The 19,264-nt window shown below is 38.8% G+C and overlaps 1 protein-coding gene across 1 annotated transcript in view; it reads right to left on the bottom strand.

Moving 5' to 3' along the window:
* LOC106918916 (solute carrier family 22 member 23-like) overlaps window positions 1-18,803 on the bottom strand; it is a 38,761-nt gene extending 19,958 nt beyond the window's left edge. The window contains exons 1-3 of the mRNA XM_014988999.2: window positions 17,880-18,803; window positions 8,386-8,489; window positions 8,140-8,294 (exon numbers count right to left, since the gene is read on the bottom strand). Of these exons, the coding sequence (XP_014844485.2) occupies window positions 8,140-8,294; window positions 8,386-8,489; window positions 17,880-18,293 (673 nt within the window). The 5' untranslated portion in view covers window positions 18,294-18,803. The remainder of the gene's footprint in view (window positions 1-8,139; window positions 8,295-8,385; window positions 8,490-17,879) is intronic.
* Window positions 18,804-19,264: the final 461 nt, after the last annotated feature.

Here is a 19,264-nt window from a genome sequence, read left to right as displayed (position 1 = left end):
AACACTGGGCTCAAAACAACCCTACAACTAAGAGGTTAGATGCGTGTAACTTTATGGGCTTCTAAAAAGTCAGTGTTTATGTTTTCAACTTGTTTCAGTGGTTAAATTTGCTAAATTGCTTATGAACCATAGTTTGGGTGTCCCTCCGATTCTCAAAGCAGTCAATGGCACATCTGCTTCTAAAACAGCCTTTTCCGTCCTCTGATGCAATAAGGCATTCTCCATGCATTTAGTGTAAAGTTGAACCATATTTACATTTTTATATAAAAGTATGTCTTCAAATGAGGTGAGCTTGATATTTCTGCAAAGAAGTTCCCTAATCGAACAAATGATCTGGCCCTATGTTTACAGACCTACTTCAATATTATTTAACATTAGAAACTTTACTGTTTTGGAAGGTTCTAACTATTCAGGCAGAGTCTAATAAACAGACTTAAAATAATCTAAGTTAGTAAAGAAGATTTGTTCATACTGAGTAACATGTGAGCGACACTGAGGAATCTCTGAATGTGAGCAGATACAACAGTGCCAGTGGGAGGGAGAAGCAGGTGACCAGTGAGCACATAGCCTGCCCCGCATGACAGAAACCGAAGATGTTTTCCTAATTTAGAAAGTGTAAAATAACACTAAAGAAAGTGCAAGGGTTTCTTTTCGCTGTTCTTAAAGTTCTGAGGAGTGCCTAGTCAGATCAGTATCAGAGCTCTGTGTAAGGATATACTTCTGTCCAATGCTTTACTTACATGGGAAGTAAAGCATTGGTGTGTGGGTGTGTTTTTTTTTCTGTGCAGAGAGGACACCTACAACCTGACGCAAAAACACGGGCATTCGATGGATGGGTGTGAGTGCGTGTGTCTGCATGAAGTGGGCCTGAGCACATTCATATAACCTTATGTACTTCCCCCTCCCTGACTCTACTAAAAAAAAAAAAGAAAAAACACACTTTGCATTTGCTCCTGTGTAAATAATTGCTCATAAAGTACATGTACAAAAGGAGTGACAGCAGACAATATCCGCTTAACATGAAACCTTAAGCCATGTCAGAAACGCTTTACATTTGCAAATACTTTCACCTGGTATTACCTATTATTCTTTTATTTTAGCTTTCTTCTCAACTGATTCAGAGCGTTTCATATTATCTTACATTAGCCGAGGTTAATAACGTTTTTTCTTTTCTTTTTTTTTTTTTATTCTAATATCACATCTATGTATTTATGCATGCACACAGGTGACGTTTTTCTAGTGTGTCCGAAGCTGGATGTGATGCTGAAAGCTTCCAACTATGATCACTTTGAACTTAATTTTTGAGGTACATCTAAAAAAAATTAAATGTAAAAAAAAAAAAAAAGGAATTTGCAGAAGTTTTGAATAAATTGATTATACTGACACCATATGTTTCTAATGTTTAACTTTGAAATAAATCCTTAAAATATTTTACTCTTTTAGTGTAAGGTACCTACCGAATGTTTTTTGTCACTCACTTTTCAAAAAGAGTGACGAAAAATGAATAACTTTTTCACAATATATATATTTTTATAGATGTTCATACTGGTGTGACTTTACAGACACACTGATGTCCCACTCCTTCAGTGTTTTAAATGTAACCTGAAAATGTGTAATAGAGAAAGAAAGCTGTACAGAATATGAACTCTCAATGTGTAAGAAAATTGGAGTTAAAGCAAACATAAACCATCAAATATTTATTTTTCTCATTAAGATACACTTCATGCCGTGTTCACACCTACTGCCTTAGGCAATCTTATCAAACAGACGAGTCTCTAGCTCATCTGTGAACACCTGGTATCAGAATACGTCATTGGACATGAATATCATGCGTCCGAGAACTACTGTTGAAATAGGCTGACTAAGAGTAAATGTGAGACACATGATGATGTTTAACTAGTAACTTCTTTGTTTTATCAATGTTATTTAAGCTAACTGGAACTCCCTTGTGCACCTCCAATATTTACAAAGTGGATCCTCATGTCACGTTAGCTCACTCTCTGTCATACAACCCTTCCTCTGATTAGCCATATAGCAAAGTGTGCAACGTTTAACCGCTTTATTCTCATAAAGGGTTACAGAGCTCGGCTATATTGGCCTTTCCATCCTTAATTTCCTTGGCTCTTAATTTTTTAAATTCCAATCATACATTCTCAGAGATCCTCATCTCTACTTACACTCCACATCCTTAGCCAAGCTAAGATTTAACCTTGCAGTCTCATATTGGGAAGAGCATTGAAAATCCCACCCAAATTACATACATTTTTGGCTTTTTTTTTATTTTTTATTTTTTATACAAACCCCACATTATAATTATTAAATGTATTCTTTACATTATCACATCTGCCACTCTCTGGAGGCTGACTGCCCCAAATTAAGCCAAAGTCAAATTCTCCACCATTCAAACAGCGTTTGCAATTTAAAAAGGGACATGAAATACATGAAAAATTAAGCCAATAAAAAATTATTTTTGAACTAAAAGGAAAAAAAAAAAGGATCTTAAAGCCTGTAACAGAACACAATCGTTGTATTCTGCATAGCATGACTCAGTCCACTACAGTATGCCTTGTGAGTTTAAAGGTGGGGGAGAGGGGTACTCTCTGTATAAAATTAATCTGGGTTGCACCATCATACTGACTTACAGGCACTCAGGTTTGCGATGATAAAAAAAGGTTAATTCAAACTGATGGCACCCAGTTGTATAAATAGAAGTCTGGTGTCAAATGACTTTCCAAGACTATCTGCTAAGCTATTCCAACTCAGCTGTAAACACACTGCATGTCGGTATCATATACAGTATGCTGTTCTGGGGACTGACCGGCTTCATTCAAATATGCAGTGGTCAACTCTTGCCATACAGCTTATTTTTAATTATGGCATTGTTCCTGTTGGTTTGCAGTAGCCCGATTATTGTTTACATTAAACATAGTTTAAAATGATTTTTTTTATTTATTTATGTTCCCCCCCTCCCCGCTCATCTGGTTATTTTATACGAGAGTACACAACTAGAAGCACTCTTTTCCATTTGCAGGTAGTAGCATGTTCACCTTCAGGGCTACAAACGGACAGAAATTGACTTATGTCCAAAATTGGAAAATATATGTTTTTCATATAGTTTTACTAACTAGAGAGCACTTTAGATTTCAAGTAATATTCACCCACATGTTCATATACAGACATTTTTTTTTCTACTGCACTTCACTGCATGCACAACACAGAGAAGGCGGCTAAATAAAGTTAAGCCTCGGGTATACCTTCATGCGCCAGACGTCTTCAGAAAAGTCGGACACAAAGAACATCCTTTGACTTGTATACCCTTGCTTGAGGCACGCTGCATTCACTGCAGTGTTTATTTTAAACTGTGGATGGTGATGCAGAAAATTTGCCTGTGTTCACCGACAATCAAAGGGGAAGACTATAGAGGAAATGCATTTCTAATGTGTAGGAATACACATGTATTTATAGTCACGCGTGTATTTATAGTACACATGTGACTATAAATACAACATGTGGGCACATAAGTACTACTTCTTTGCCAATATTAGAAGTCTAGGTAACATTTTGCAATATTCCCTCTATGTCTAATAAACGAGCTTGCAGACTTTACACTGGTCCTGGAAAATGCAATGCACGCTGTGTGCACGTTGCTATAAAAATGAGGATGTACACAACAGTCTGAAAGCACAAAAAAATCCCACTTACAGACAATGCATGCACTTCAGTCACTAGACACCATTGGTGAGGTCAGAAAAAACGGATATAAACCAGGTGTTAGTGTGACACATAAACTCATCATAGGCATAAAAACCAAAAGCCAAAATATATATATTTCTTTTTTTACAAAAGTATTAAGCTATAAATCCATTGTGGATTTTCTCCAGTCTATACAGAGACCAAATTGTATATCCCTAATAATAAGCCCAAGTCCCAAATAACAGTTAATTAAATGTCTATCCATTTAACAAAGAAAAGTGTGTAGTTTATCAGCAGAAACTACTCAGGATCAAACATCAAACAACATTAGTTATTTGAGCCTAGCTGTGAGCTTTGTGACCGGTTGTCCAAATCGCCATGAAGATTAAATTAATTAGATGCTCACCTATAACCTCAAACTATTGTAAGTTTCTCAATAAAATCATCAAAGAAGAAAAAAAACTTTTATGCTGCCATCCTAAATGAGCTACTGATTAAATATAGCTTTAAAATTTGGATAAAATTGTATGTAAAAATTCTCCCCCCATCAGCTTAATGTGGACTACAGTGGCACCCAGTCTTCAAGGCTGATGATGTAAGACTTCATCGAACATGGACTGGAAAGAAAGAAAGGGATTAGGGTAATATTCTACAATGCAAGCACAGTTGAAGCAGGGATTTTGCTCTAACTTTCCTTTATAAAAGGAGGGAAACAAAGCATTGCAAAAAAAACAAAACAAAAAAAAAAAAAAACTGATGTTTTTAACATTCAAGACAACAGACAATTTTCTAAACCTCTGAGGCCTGTTTCCAGGCAAATGTAAGAGTGATTGTTTCTAGTGAGGTTTTATTAGTCCACAGTGTTCCTGTTTTCTTGGGTAAGTGCAGTTGTAGTTTTGTCAATACACAAAGCCCACAGGGAAAATATCATGTGACAAAGGCAGAAGTCATGCGTGGTTGAAAATAAGGGTGACAGTATGCCAGCATCAAACTCTTAAAAACCAGAAAAACTCTGCTTAACTCGGGAGGGTTTGGATATAAAAACTGAGATACAATACGGCATAGCAGCCAGGATTTTATTGAGTTGTATTGCTAAATCAGTTTTACATTTGTTTTATTAGTATTTTATGAGTATATAATATCTAAAAAATATATATTATTAAAAGCTTTTGTGTACACATAATGAAAGCACAGTAGTTTATCTTTTCAAGTCACATGGTTTTATCATGTCAGTGATACCTCAAACCGTATAAATATAATATGGAAAGCAAGCTTTTGGAAGGCTCTCACCTGGCAACACTTATTTTGGCCAATTTTAGCTTTTTATATCTACAAAATAAAAATCCATATAAACTATATGCAGAAAATGGAGTTATAGCCACCCTGTCGTAGTCATTAATTATTCACCTTACCAGAAGAGACTACATCTCACAGTGTGTGAGAGCGTTTGTGAGAGCCCAGTTCATGTCTTAAACCAAAGAAAATTATTTCTGAATTCTAATTTTAACCTGTCTTTAGCCTCTCGTCTTGGCAACTAGAACGGTTCGCTTGGCTGGCATTGCTAAAATCCCTGTGGATTGTGGATTCTTACATATGGTTTTTTCAAAGAGCTATCTACAGACAGAGGCTGACAGCTTAAAAGGGGAGAAAAAAAACTCACAGCAATGCCGGTCACCAGTTGATTTTTTTTTTTCCCCCTCGTCATTCGATTAAATAACTATTGCCTTTCAACCAACTGGAACGGTAACATTTTGCTAAACCATTTAGACATCTTTCATTACTTCGGAGCAGCCTGCACTTTACACCGACAAAATAAGTAGAACTGCTGAGTGAATGTACAGCGAGGTGCTGAACAAACATTAGACAAGCAAAATGTACTGAGGTAAACCAAGAAATATAATGCTGAGCACATTATATTATAAACCTGTAACTATGTTGAATAACTAAAACACATTGTATCTTTTCAGTAAAAAAGAATGAACATATTTGTTGAAAATTATTGAGAGCCGATTTCTCATCACAGTCATGTAACTCTGTCACCTTCTGGGTTGATAACGACTTATTTGATGATTTATTCAACCATAAAGTAGTCTAATGTGAAAACAATAGATGCAGATGTCAGCATCGCTTTACTGAAACATTACACTTCACAATTTAACTCCATCTTTTCTCCCTCCATCTGGCCGCTCCTTTTGTCCTGAGAGCAGGCTTAACAGTTGGTCTATTTCGGGTGAGCATGAAAGCCTTTCAAGGTATACAGTGAGGAGTAAATTAGAATGACAGGGACTCTGGGGGCCCCATGCTTCATCATATCGTCCCTTACTGAACACCTCACCCCCTCCTCGCTCTGCACTTTCCCCAACCTCTCTCTGCAATGGACGTTTACTGCAGCCAAAGAGGCTTTTAAGGATCCATCGGCAGGACCAGAATGTTCATCAAATGCAACAGCAGTAATAAGGTTGCTATCAACAAGTCCCTTCCCCGTCCCTTCTGTGCCACAGAACAAATCATCTAAACCTTTTTTTTTTTTTTTTTTTTGTCACCAGAGAAGGTCATAGAGAGAGTAAGTTAATCTGGATCAACATTACTGGTTACCACTTCATCCACAAAATATGCCTATTGTTTCATTATTAGATTACTGATTAGCAGTAAGAAGAAATATAATAGCAGTATGAGACATACTGGTGCACTCAAATGAAAATTAATTTAATTCAAGTGTAAAGCGATTGGCAACAACAGCCCTCAACACCAACACTAATGAGAACACATAACAGAGGAATTCTATCTATTAAGTGTTAGGAGGTCACAAGAACAAAATTACTTGTCGCTGAGCTAAGTGCTACAGTCAGTCTCCAGAATTACTGCAGAATTGTTTTTGATTATGCCTGAACAGTTGACAAGAGTGATAATGGTGTAAGATTATAAAGTAGGAATATGATGGGGAAAAAAATATCATCGCATGCCTGCAACATATGGCACTGCCATCCAACCTTCTTCCTATTCGAGTTCCACATCATAATATTCTGGTGAATTTAAATGAGAACCACTTTCGATTTCTACAAATGCAGCCAAGTCACAGGCCAGACAAATTTGAAAAAAAAAAAATGAAAATTACAGGGCAGTCCGTGAGGATCATTCTGTTCTTTTTTCTTTTCAGTATTTAAGCTTTGTCTCAGAAAATGTACCCGTTTCTTTAGAACCCATATATATATATTTCTTTTTTTTTCTTTTTTTTTTTACTTTGATATAATCTGCTGGTTCTTTATAGGGACTCGGTAGTGCTGTCCATCCTGAAACATCCAATCAAATATCAATCAACAGGGAATCCCGTCTGTTCCGCCTTATAGTCTACTGCTATTGGTCGTGTTCCAGTGCTATATGCAAGGCAGTGAAATGCAGCAATCTATGGGCTCTAAAGAGAGACTTGTCTTTGGATATCAGTTTGAACACAACTTAAGTGCTGAAGACATGAATGGAAATATACATCAAGGCGAATAAGGTTTGACAGCTGGAAGATGAGACTGGAGAAGTCAGTGTCTGTTCAACAGCTGCCTTTTAGTGCTGGAGAAGGAAAGCGTTTGATGTTCAGCGCTCACCTAACTTCCATTAGCTATTAAAGAAACTAACGGGAGACGGTCACTTGTATGAATTAGTCAAGCTAGTTTATTTTTAATGCAATTCCATTTCATATTTGTTGCGTTTGATCTTTCATTTTTATATTGCGAATTTAATTTGTTGTGTATTGTCAACTTTACCAGTGTGAGCTGATGCGACAGGAAATTCTGTTAAAAGAGGCGAGAATCAATCATAGTCTGAAGTCAAGCACAGAGTCAAAAGCCTTTTTGACTTCATAATTGACTGGGGCATCTTAGACAACATGCTATTCCAGTGAGGAAAAATAATCTGAATTGTCTGTCATTCACCGACTGATCATCAATGCATGAAGATAACACATGAAGACAATACAGGCATAGCACTATAATATAGCCATAACGTTCAGTACATGCTCAGCTAGGAAATGCCCTGTTTGAACAAAGATAATAACCAACACAATTTTAAAATTCATAGGAATCAGTAAGAATATTGAAATGTTGGGACTCCTTTTAATTCTTAACCTTTAGGGAAACGAACACCAGTTGCTCCAACATCTCCTGCTAATGTCAGTATCCCCATCTAACCCATACAATAACTGAGAGGGGTAATCAAAGTTTTTGAAAGATGTGGCAATTTAGAAAATTACCAATGATGTGAGATGCTATTTAAAAAACATGTTTGTGGGCCTAGCATTGAAATATTTACTCTTGAAGGTTTATATGGCAACTTGTATCAACCTTACAATCTTTTATGGCATCCACTTAAAAAAAAAAAAAAAAAAATCAACACCAACCTCCTACCCCATTAAAGAATTCACTTCTATATTAAGTTAATATCTATTAAATTACTTACTCAGGACGTAGAGAGAAAGAGTAATCCCTGCAAGGCAGAAGCCCTCAAAGAAACGCAAGGTGCTGAACATGGTGACATTGACAGAAAAGGCCACCGTCAGACCAAACACCAGCATAAACAGCACCGATATGATCAGCACTGGATGTCGGCCAAACCTAAAAGAGAAAGACAAATATCATTGTAAACATGGCTTCAATTGCAGAGATTGATATTTTAAAAAGAATGTAAAAAAAAAATATATATTACCAGTCTGCCAGTATCCCAAATACAAGGTATCCAAAGATTGACCCCACCAACAGAGAGAACTTTGCGATATGGACTCTCCATTTCAATTCACACACCAGACACCACTGTAGAAGAAAAAAAAGTAGTAAGACTACAGTCAATAAAAGTACAGCTGTACAATGAATTAATGTAGTTACTGATATTTTATGTGAAGCTAAAGTAGAATATGGCGTTAAAATAATTTTCTCCCCTAATTTACTAAACCAATAAAGATACCCGTTGTTCATTTAAGCTTCTTTAGCTTAAATTAAAAAAAAATTATATATATATATATATATATATATATATATATATATATATATATATATATATATATATATATATATATGACATTTATTTATATAGTTTTTTTTCATATATATATATATGTACACATACACAGACATCAGCAGTCAGTAAAGCTTGCTGCAGATTTTATTGTAACATGTGTTTCACAGATATCTGTGCTGGTAAAGTCAGAATTAAACAAGGGTGTGGCTGCAACAACAGGTGCATTGAGTGTGTGGCTAACGAACAACAATCTCAGGCCTGCCTCGCAACCACTGCCTTTGACAGAAAAGATACAACATAAACAGTGATCATATGCCAAGAACATTTGTAGACGTTTTGCAAAACAATCCCACAAGAAACTGACATACAAAGTGTGGTCGGTTCCACGGTTTCCATTGGAAACAACTTTCTACCACCTCCAGACACAGTGATAAGTACAGATTGGAATGCTTCGGGATTACCCACAGCCAAAGCAGCCCTCACATGACCCAGGCATGGTACTTACTCATGGTTTCAGTTTCAATGTCAGCAGACAAAAAGACAAGACGCGTGCAAAAGAAATGCCTGTTTCGCAATCATAGGACGACAAAGCATGCCGTTAAAAAATTTATATATAAAAAATAAGAGAGAGACAGAAGCAAAGAAGCTTCCCTTCTCTGAGACTGTAGTACAACGTACATGAAATGATGAGTGTGAATTCACGAGGATCCGCCCTGTGTAACCCTAGAAGTTTACTGACTGTGCAAATCAGACATGCTGTAGACCATGGACATATAACCAAAGGAGGCACAACACAATCAACAGCAATCCTCAGTCACATGCCGCATTAAGAGCAGCAGTGTTTCACTCCCCCCCAAGTGTTAAGTGATCTTGAAATGTGTCACCGGATTAGCAGAGTATGGCAGGTTTTTACTGCAGAGCTTCATTAACTTGCTGTGTTTTTAAGCATCAGCCAATTAGCGTGCACCATCAAAAATGTTTCTCTGCAAGCCCTTCATTTCAGATGCAAAACCTTAATGGGCTTCCAAACTGGGGGAAGAAAAATATCTAACCTATTTAGAAAGCCATAAATCTATAAAAGATGAATTCTTACATTACAATATTGATTATTATTGTTATTTTAAGTTTTATTATTTTGGGAATAAGTTAACAGAAGTAAAAGTCCTCAGTTGTTTTAATGCATATTGAACGCTAACCTGAAGGAAAACAAAGGACAGCAGAGAAGAAAAACTATATAAATGCTCTCTTTTGAACCATCTCAAATGGCTGACCATCTATGTAATGGTCAGTCTAGGCCAGCAATACTCAGAAGATATCCTTATGTCACAGCTGCACATATGTGCACTCGTTGAACTACACAGTGGTGGGTGGAGGTTTCTAGGGAGAGAAAGAGCAGGCCTGGAGGGAAGGAAGGATAGAGAAAAGAGGCAAGCACAGCAAGAAGGAGAACAAAAAGGGATAAACAAACTTGTAAAAGGATGAACAACTTGTAAAAAATGATGCAAGTGCTTCAGAAATTTGAAAAAGAAACAGTGAGGGGGAAAAGAGATGCTTAAAATTTGTTGTGAGGAAAAGGCAGAAAGGAGACTGCTGCATAGTTACTGCCTAGCAACAGAGGTTATCTGACTCAATCTGCTTCCAAGTGCAAGTTTTAGCACAGTTTCATGGAGGGACTGGAATCCCATAATATGGTGGCAGCATATGTGCATTGCAGAGAGAGAAAAGTATTCATACCCTTGACCTTGTCCACGTTTTTCACATTAAAACTACAAACTTCAATATATTTTATGCGGATTTCAGAATGGACAAATACAAACTAGCACAATGTTGTGAAATGGTAGAAAAATGATAGTTTGTTTTATTTGGATGAAGAAGAAGAAATAGTGGTAAAAAGTAGTCAGTATAGCCCTCCTGGGTCGCCACTTTACAAAACCATGTCTCCTGCCTCTACTAACCTAGATCATCTGCAAATGATTTTGAGCAGTCAGATTGAATGTAGACTATTAAAACTGCCATTTTTTGCATCTATAAATGCATTAAATGCTTACTTTGGCCATTCTAGCCATCTAAAACAGGGGTCTTCAAATCTAGACCTCAAGGGCTGGTGTCCTAGACCTTCTAGAAGTGTATCTGCTCCAACGCTATAATGAGGTCTTTAGCAGGATTCTGAAGAACTTGACTGCCTTCTGAGGGGATAATTAATTCAGCCATTTGATTCAGGTGCGTGGACAAGGGACACGTGAAAATTACAGAACACCAACCCTCAAGGCCTGGATTTGAGGACCCTTGATCTAAACTATTCCGTTGTAACTTCAGCTGTATGTTTAAAGCAATTGTCCTGTTAGAAACTAAACTTTTATCACAGTGTCAAGGTTGCATCTAAAAAGATTTCTTCCGATATTTTCTTTTCTTTTTTATTTTTTTGCATTGTTCAATTTTCCTGTCCCGTTATGAATAAAAAAATCTTCACAGCATGATGATGCCACTACTATGCATCACCATTGGATTTTTTATTTTTTTTTTACAGTGATGCAAAGTGTTCATTTCATGTCACACTTGAGAGTCTGAAATGTAGGTCAGAACATTCAGTTTTGGTCTTATCTGATCAGAGCACCTTCTGTCACATGTGTGCGGTGCCCTCAATAAGGCAAATGTTAAACAGAACTTGATATGGATTTTTTTTTATTTTTTTCAAAACTGGCATGTTTTCTCACTCATAAACACCTGACAGCATCAAATATGCAAATAGATAATTATATTTCACTGAGATATATAATTTAAGAGTTTGTCTCTGAAGAAGGCTGGTTGTACTGAATTTATTTAGGGGTAACAGAGTAAGATATTCTGAATACAAATGCATGACAGAATTATCTTTCAATTTATTTTTTTTTAAATATATCTATAATTTCCCTTATGTTTTACGACCATGAGCACTATTTTGTATTTATAACATAGTAGTATATAATCAGACCAAATCACAATAAAATACACTGAAGATTCTAGTTGTATGACGATGCAGAAAAGTTCCAGGTTAACAGCTTCTGCAAAGCAATGCAAGACTATAATCACATTTTAATATTAAGTGAAAGAAAGAAATAAAACCTTCCCTTTTTAATTCACTACCTTTTGAGGCAAAAAGGAAAGTATATAGTCACCTCTGATGAGGCACGTGTTTTAAAGAAGGTTGTCAGATGACAGCTAGATTTTCTTGCTATCAGCTGCGACAGATGGCAGAAAAAAACAAGAAACCTTTGTCTGTTATTTTCACGCTCAGACCCTTCTGATGAAGGCTGTTGTGTTTAACGGATCACTGTTACCAACAAGATTTTCTGTGTACGAGAAATTAAACAATCTAAATTCCATTGCACAATCTTCAAAAACAACCTTATACCATGGTCAAGGGTCAGACCCCACAACGTTCATGCCTGCTTGTTACAAAACAGCACTTATCAGAACCAGGCCCACAGCACACACTCTTGTTGTCACACACGCACACACACACGGTGCCTCAACAGGGGTTTTATCTTCTGGTCACAAAAATGCCTTTTCCTGTTACAGCTGACGCAGTGAGAGTCTGTCGTTGTGTGTTGGCTGGGTAACTGCGGCGGGGTCATCACCTTTCCACGGCTGAGGCCTTCTCAAAGGCCTCAACCTCAGCCGATCCAGGGTCAGCAGAAGAAGTCAACCAGCTGGGTAAACAACACAAGGGACACAGAGCCGAGAGGCCTCCGAGGGTGTTAACCTACAGTATCATCTTTCAGATCCATGGGTGTGCAATCTACTGTACAGCGATACCGGGGCCGGGTGTACCCACAAATGTGCTCCCACAGTTTATCTCCCCCGTCCACTAGATACAATACTTGGAAGAAATAAGCCCATACATTCACAGGTTGACCCTCTCCATGTCATATCTAGTAAATGAATGCTTTTATTCAAAACATGTTTAAGAAAGGGACTTGTCAAAATCCCATATGGTGGTGAAACAAAGTTTTATATGTGAACTACAGCATTTGACAAAATACTTTAAGGAATTATTAGAGGTGCACCAACTAGAATTTTGTGGACAATTTTAGATATCCAGTTTTTGCAAAGATTTGACATTCCAGCGCCGGTTTTGGCTGTCTGACTTTCTCCTTGAAAAGTACAAAATAAAACTGTGACTTAATGCAGAGTCTTTGTTTTTGTGGTGATTAAATATTTGTATTCAATTTTAAAACTGCCTGTAGCATATCTTATGTTAGATAAAAATGAGTGTGGCTAGCATTATCAAAACAGAAGTCTGAGTGCATTTCACAGCAAAGTGGTTCTCAAAGTTTTGATAATGTATACCATCTAAGTAAATACCAGATGATCAAAAACCCACATTGTTTTTAACAGAACCACAACAGAAGATGCAGTTTTTGGTTTTCTTAAAAGGTCCGTAGCTAATGACTAGAAAACTAAAAAGTAATCCTTTTTACTTCCATTTCAGACCTGTATGCACACCCTTTTGTCCTTCGCTTAATCCATGACATTAGCTTATTAGTCCTTGTAGTTAAGTATTTTTGTACGAATTCTCTCCTTTCTCTTTGTTACAGCTACAACATGATAGCTCATCAAGTTCATCAGTTGAAATTCAGCAAAGTAATCAATACAAAATTAAATTATAACAATTTTTAAGTTAAAAGATGATGTTAATCATTACAGAATCATCCCCAAAATTACAACGGTCACTGTTAGATGCCTATCTGATACTTTCGATTTGAAAATTATTTCATTTTAGAGGCCAAACTTAAACGTTTCTCCTCCTCAATATCAGTCATAACTTTAAAAAAAGTTGATAACTACACTTTTGGCAACCAAACACATCTGATCATCTGGCAAATACTACATTCTAGGAAAGAGGTCAATATGTGGTTCCAAGAGATTCCCAGGTCACTATTTCAGGAAACTTGCTACCCATCCGAATGGGCGCTCAGCACCTCAGCTGTACAGAGACCGACTCTTGATAATGATAAATTCTCATTTCTTAGCTGCAGTTCAATTAAGAGGGACTCCTACGAGAGCTCTGACTCAATTAGGATGGGTTTCCACATTAACCACACTGGATCTGTCTCTGCCGCCTCCTTGCCAACCTCATTTCTGTGTCACCCTTAGACCAAAAAAAGCTAACCGAGAACTTTTAGTGTGGGATTAACAGATCATTGTGAGGTCAGATGTGTTGATTCACTTTAACAGAGACACTGACACATTTCATCAGCTACTATGCTTTTCAGGGATTGTGTGTCACTGAGAGCTGAGGCCACTCATGTGCAGTTATGTCAATGCAGTCCAAACAGAAGGGGAAATGCCAGGTCATCACTTCCTGCTGTAGTGTCACATCCTAGTTCCTGCGCTGTGGTGGGCAAAAAAAAAAAAAAAGAGAGTCTTGGAAGACAGCAGGAGGAAGGCAGGTTGTCCAAACAGACAAGGCCAGTGACATGTGTACCGATCAGCTCTGCTTCCATGCAGGGTACTGTTATGGATTTTAGCTGCATATCATTTGACTCCATTTCTCACAAGGCCTCACTAACCCTAACCCTGTCAGAAAGTGGAGGCGATGGGTCATGGAACACCATCTACAATGTTAGTAATGTCAACATGACATTATCAATAAGAGTGCAAACGCAACACAAACGTCAGTACCTACACGTTACGGAGCCAGGGTCACAGTTATGTTTCCATACCTCAGCCTTCATAGGGGAATCTTGTTTTGTTTTAGATACTTAAAAAAAAAACCTGCATGCTAATTATACATATCACCTCAATCAATTTACCTGTGCCGCTGACTTCATTATCAATGGCGGCTTAGGAGAAATAAAACCCTGTAAAACTTTAGAATCCTTGCCAGTAATGCATCCTTATCCAGCAACAGTCCCCCTACATGATAAATAAAATTAACTAATAAACTCTGCGAGTGCCTACAAGTAAATTTAAATGTCAAAGCTGCATTTGTTATGCTTTAAAGCTTTATTTCAACAAGGACATTATCAGATGGACTACTAAAGGCTTTACACTCAATGCAAACTAAGGTACCCCTCATATTTCCCAGACTGCATAGTTCAAATTAAACTTGATGTAATAATTCTTCTAAATGTGGAAAATCTGTCATACTCTTATCAGGTAATAAATTATATTGTATATATATATATATATCCCTTCTCACCCTCTCCGGGTGGTCTCTCTCTTTCATCCTCTGAGCTCAGGTCCTCTACCAGAGGCCTGGGAGCTTGAGGGTTCTGCGCAGTATCTTGGCTGTGCCTAGAACTGCACATTTCTGGACTGAGATGTCTGATGTTGTTCCTGGGATCTGTTTGAGCCACTGCTCCAGTTTGGGGGTGACTTCCCCGAAGGCCCCGATGACCACAGGCACCACTGTGGTCTTCACCTTCCAGGCCTTCTCCAGTTCCTCTCTGAGGCCCTGGTATTTCTCCAGTTTCTCGTGCTCCTTTTTCCTGATGTTGTGGTCACTTGGTATTGCTACATCCACCACAACGGCTTTCCTCTGTTCTTTATCCACCACCACAATGTCCGTTTGGTTCGCCATTACCATCTTGTCTGTCTGGATCTGGAAGTCCCACAGGATCTTAGCTCGGTCATTCTCCACCACCTTTGGGGGTGTTCCCCACTTTGACCTCGGGGCTTCCAGTCCATATTCTGAACAGATGTTCCTGTACACTATGCCCGCCACTTGGTTATGTCGTTCCATCTACGCTTTCCCTGCCAGCATTTTGCACCCTGCTGTTATGTGCTGGACTGTCTCAGAGGCCTCCTTGCACAACCTACACTTTGGGTCTTGTCTGGTGTGGTAGATCTGAGCCTCTATTGCTCTGGTGTTTAGGGCCTGTTCCTGGGCGGCCAGGATGAGGGCATCTGTGCTGTCCTTGAGTCCAGCTTTCTCCAGCCATTGGTAGGATTTCCTGATATCAGCCACTTCAGTTATTTGTCGGTGGTACATCCCATGTAGGGGCTTGTCCTCCCATGATGGTACCTCTAGCACCTCGTCTTCTGTTCTGTTCCCCATTGTCTGAGACATTCGCTGAGCACATCGTCCATTGAGGCTATATATATAAAAATATATGACACTACTCTCTTTTATTTATAAAGAATCACAAACCAAGTGGTTAGTTTGTGGTCAGATAATTTTGCTTTATTTAAACTGCTGCTCAAATACTGAAGAAAAGGGTTTTTTTGCCCTCGCCATTGTATGCATTTAAACTGAAAACTCCTATTGTTTTGATATATGAAGACTTCAATCATCAATTTCTTAAATAAAAAATTAAATTAGGGCTGAAACGATTCCTCGAATGATTCGAGTACCTCGATTACTAAAATTCCTCGAGGAAAATTTACCTGCCTCGAAGCTTCGTTAATTTATGTTTTATTAGTTAGCGCACCGTGTTCCGGCCGGGACTTCATTTGCGTTGCGCGGAGCTCTCACTTCCGCCTCTGAGTTGTTGACAAAAGCTAAGTCTCAGCGGCATAAAGTCCAATCTTCAAGATTGGCCCGTGGGGATTTTATTGATTGATGATAATGCCCGACCTTAAAATGACTGGGGGGATGCCTGGAGTACGGCAGCATTTCTCCTCCGGGGCTGCTGGTTGAAAGCGAACGGCGGGAAGAGCGTTGAGGTGAGCGGATAGCCTGAACAGGGCGGGCGGCTGAGTAGCTGATGCTTACCGTGTAAATGTAGCTTACCGACGAACCGCACAATAAATTTCATATCCCGGTCTGAAGAAACGGGTGGCGGAGCGCATCGTACATGGCTGGTAGATGAGTTTCTGAGTGTGACCAGTGAAGGTGTCGTAAATATCCCGTATTGCTTCCCCCGTGTTCGTCCCCCGGTCTAACGGTTCGTCAGTCCGCTGGTCTATTTCCTCCCCTCCACCCCATCTTACGTTCGTTCATTCGCCCTCTCCTCCCACTCCAGGCGGCATTTCCCGTATTTTCAAACCCAAAGCGTGACAGGTTAGGTGGCAAGGTGAGTTTAATTAATCTATTAAACTCACTGAAGATGAATACATAAACTAAAAGCTGGATTGTAGACATTTTTTATAAGCATATTTATGAGCCTGCCTCTTTGTTATTAAATTCAATAGAATTTCAGATTTTTCTATAACTTTTCTTCTGGTTAACTTAGAAAGTGAGCTATTATTGTTACAGGTTAGTTTTCTAAACTACAAAAAAGCAACTGTTAGGGATGCTCAAATATGAAAAATTGGACTGATACTGATATCTGATAGTAACACCGGTATTATGCCAGATTTACCAGTATTTCATTTTATAATTTTTTTTATCCGATTACTCGATTAATCGTAAGAATAATCGATAGATTACTCGATTACTAAAATATTCGTTTACAACAGCCCTAAATTAAATAAGTGTTTCTTTTTTTTTGGCCAGTTACCACAAGGTTTTACTGAACCAGAACAGATTTGAGAAAGCTAGAAGAATAGTCATTCTTTATAATTATTGTATTAAAATTGCTGGATATTCCAGTTCTAGCTGTACCCTGTAAATTTCAAAAAGTAACACTGCTCCCAATCCAACCCATACTTCAAAATCAAGACCTATCCACCCTGAAATCTGCAGGGATATCTAATTGTTGTTTGGTTAGGCAAACAGAAGGGTGGGTGATGTTTGGCGTGGGATGGAGCTCCATTATTCTACAGAGAACACTCAAGACCTTTGCTCTAAATAAAACAAAAAATAAAAAAAAAACCTTATCTGATATTTCCATTACTATAATCACAAGGTTCAACCTTCCTTTTCAGTTTTGCCAAATAGTGGTAGCATATCTATGCCTCGGGTTATTCACTGTGTCAGCTGTTTGGAATGACTCAATGTCAGCAAAACACATGCCCTAAATCCTTGTACTCTGTGAATACCATCGCATGTGAAATGTCTGATCCTACACGCTAAGATATATGGAAATTATTCAATATGGTGGCATGACCACTTGCACCACATTAAAAGTGTCAATAGCTGCTGTGCTGCAGCTTGGTGGTAAAAATGCATATTTATGATTAGAGTGAATAGGTGCTCGGATGTCGCTCTGTCGGCTTATTAGTATATGAATCAATTACAGGACAGAGGGTAGGACATCACTGAATCATGGCATAACATGTTTACAGAAAGGAACCCATGCTCAAGAAGAACAGCTTACCTTCGTAACCACGTTCTGTTCAAGCCCTGTGTGCAGCTCGAATGTCGACTCATTGTACTGACACTGCAAGCTGTCATTGTGGGCGCTGGGACCCCCACCGGCAGAAAGAGCTGGCCCGGTGCTTATGTTCATCTGGAGGTTCGCAGTGTGCCTAGTTCCGTTAGCCAGGGGCTGGCTGGTGCATGTGATGTTTGGCTCCGCGAGAAGAAAATTGTCAGAAAATTGGCTGAATCCGATAAATAACGCCGGGATCCATGTCAGCACGATCAGCTGTTTCTGGTATTTCCCAAACCCCCCGAGAGAAGGCAGGACAGACTCGTCGATGTGAGTCAGCAGCTCCGGAGACGCGGTTTCGGGGGTCACGAAGCCGTTCTCCGGCTGGCGGTCCCCCGTTTCGAGCTGCACCACGGCCATCGCGGTGGTTACGCCGATAGATGCTTCCGATGTGTGGCGAAGCCGGGGGTTTGCAGTGCTCGCCCCCTCCCTGTTGTCGACTCCACAATGCGTCAATGCCCGCAGCTCTTGGCGGTGGAAGCCGTACGCAGTCAATCACTGGGATGGAAATAAGACGCACCTCCTCATTATCAGGAAGCACTTCCCTCTTTCGGTCAGTCTGCCGCCTAAAAAATATATACCCCGTGAGGGACACGTTAGCAGACCTACAGGCTCCCAAATATAAAGCGGATTTCAATTAGGTAATGGCGATTTTTTTTCCCCATCGTTCCGCCCAACGAGTTTCTACTTCTCAGTTGCAGCAGACTGCGTGAAGCGAAGTGTTTCCTGTTGGAGTCGCAGGTAAACACACCTGCCCAAAGGTAGACTCCTACTGACTCTGACATGGCCACCTGTAAGAACAGACAGCAGAAAACAAAGTCTGTAATATTCCGTTCCTCTTTTTTTTTATAGCCACATTCAATCTAACAGATAATTTTTAAATAACTACACACACAATGTGTGTGTGTGTATATATATATATATATATATATATATATATATATATATATATATATATATATATATTAATCACGCTCCAGAGAGAGCCTTACATGTCAAAATAGTTCGATTAATCTGAACTTTGCAACAGCAACACGTTAAAGTACTCGCACGCCTACACGCGTCAAAATTGTCAGCCCTGGGATGAGACGCATTCATGGAATACGCGAACAAGAAGGAGGATGTTGTAATAACTCCGCCCATTCAGCAAACAAGAATATTGGCTCCGGGGTTAACCGAGAACGACAGAACTATCTGAGTAATCACATCAGGAAAAACGATACCACAAGCAAACAGTAAACGGGGAAGTTTACTTCTCAAATTTGTGTAGCTATTCGCTCACTCAACTAGCCTATTGTTTTATACACTGAGAGAAGCAATTGCCATTTTTA

Source organism: Poecilia mexicana, unplaced genomic scaffold, assembly GCF_051168715.1.
Source record: "Poecilia mexicana isolate PSO_F unplaced genomic scaffold, ASM5116871v1 scaffold_17, whole genome shotgun sequence".
Lineage (NCBI taxonomy): Eukaryota > Metazoa > Chordata > Actinopteri > Cyprinodontiformes > Poeciliidae > Poecilia > Poecilia mexicana.
The sequence above is the reverse complement of the archived record's forward strand: the minus strand, read 5'-3'. Positions and strand labels throughout refer to the sequence as shown.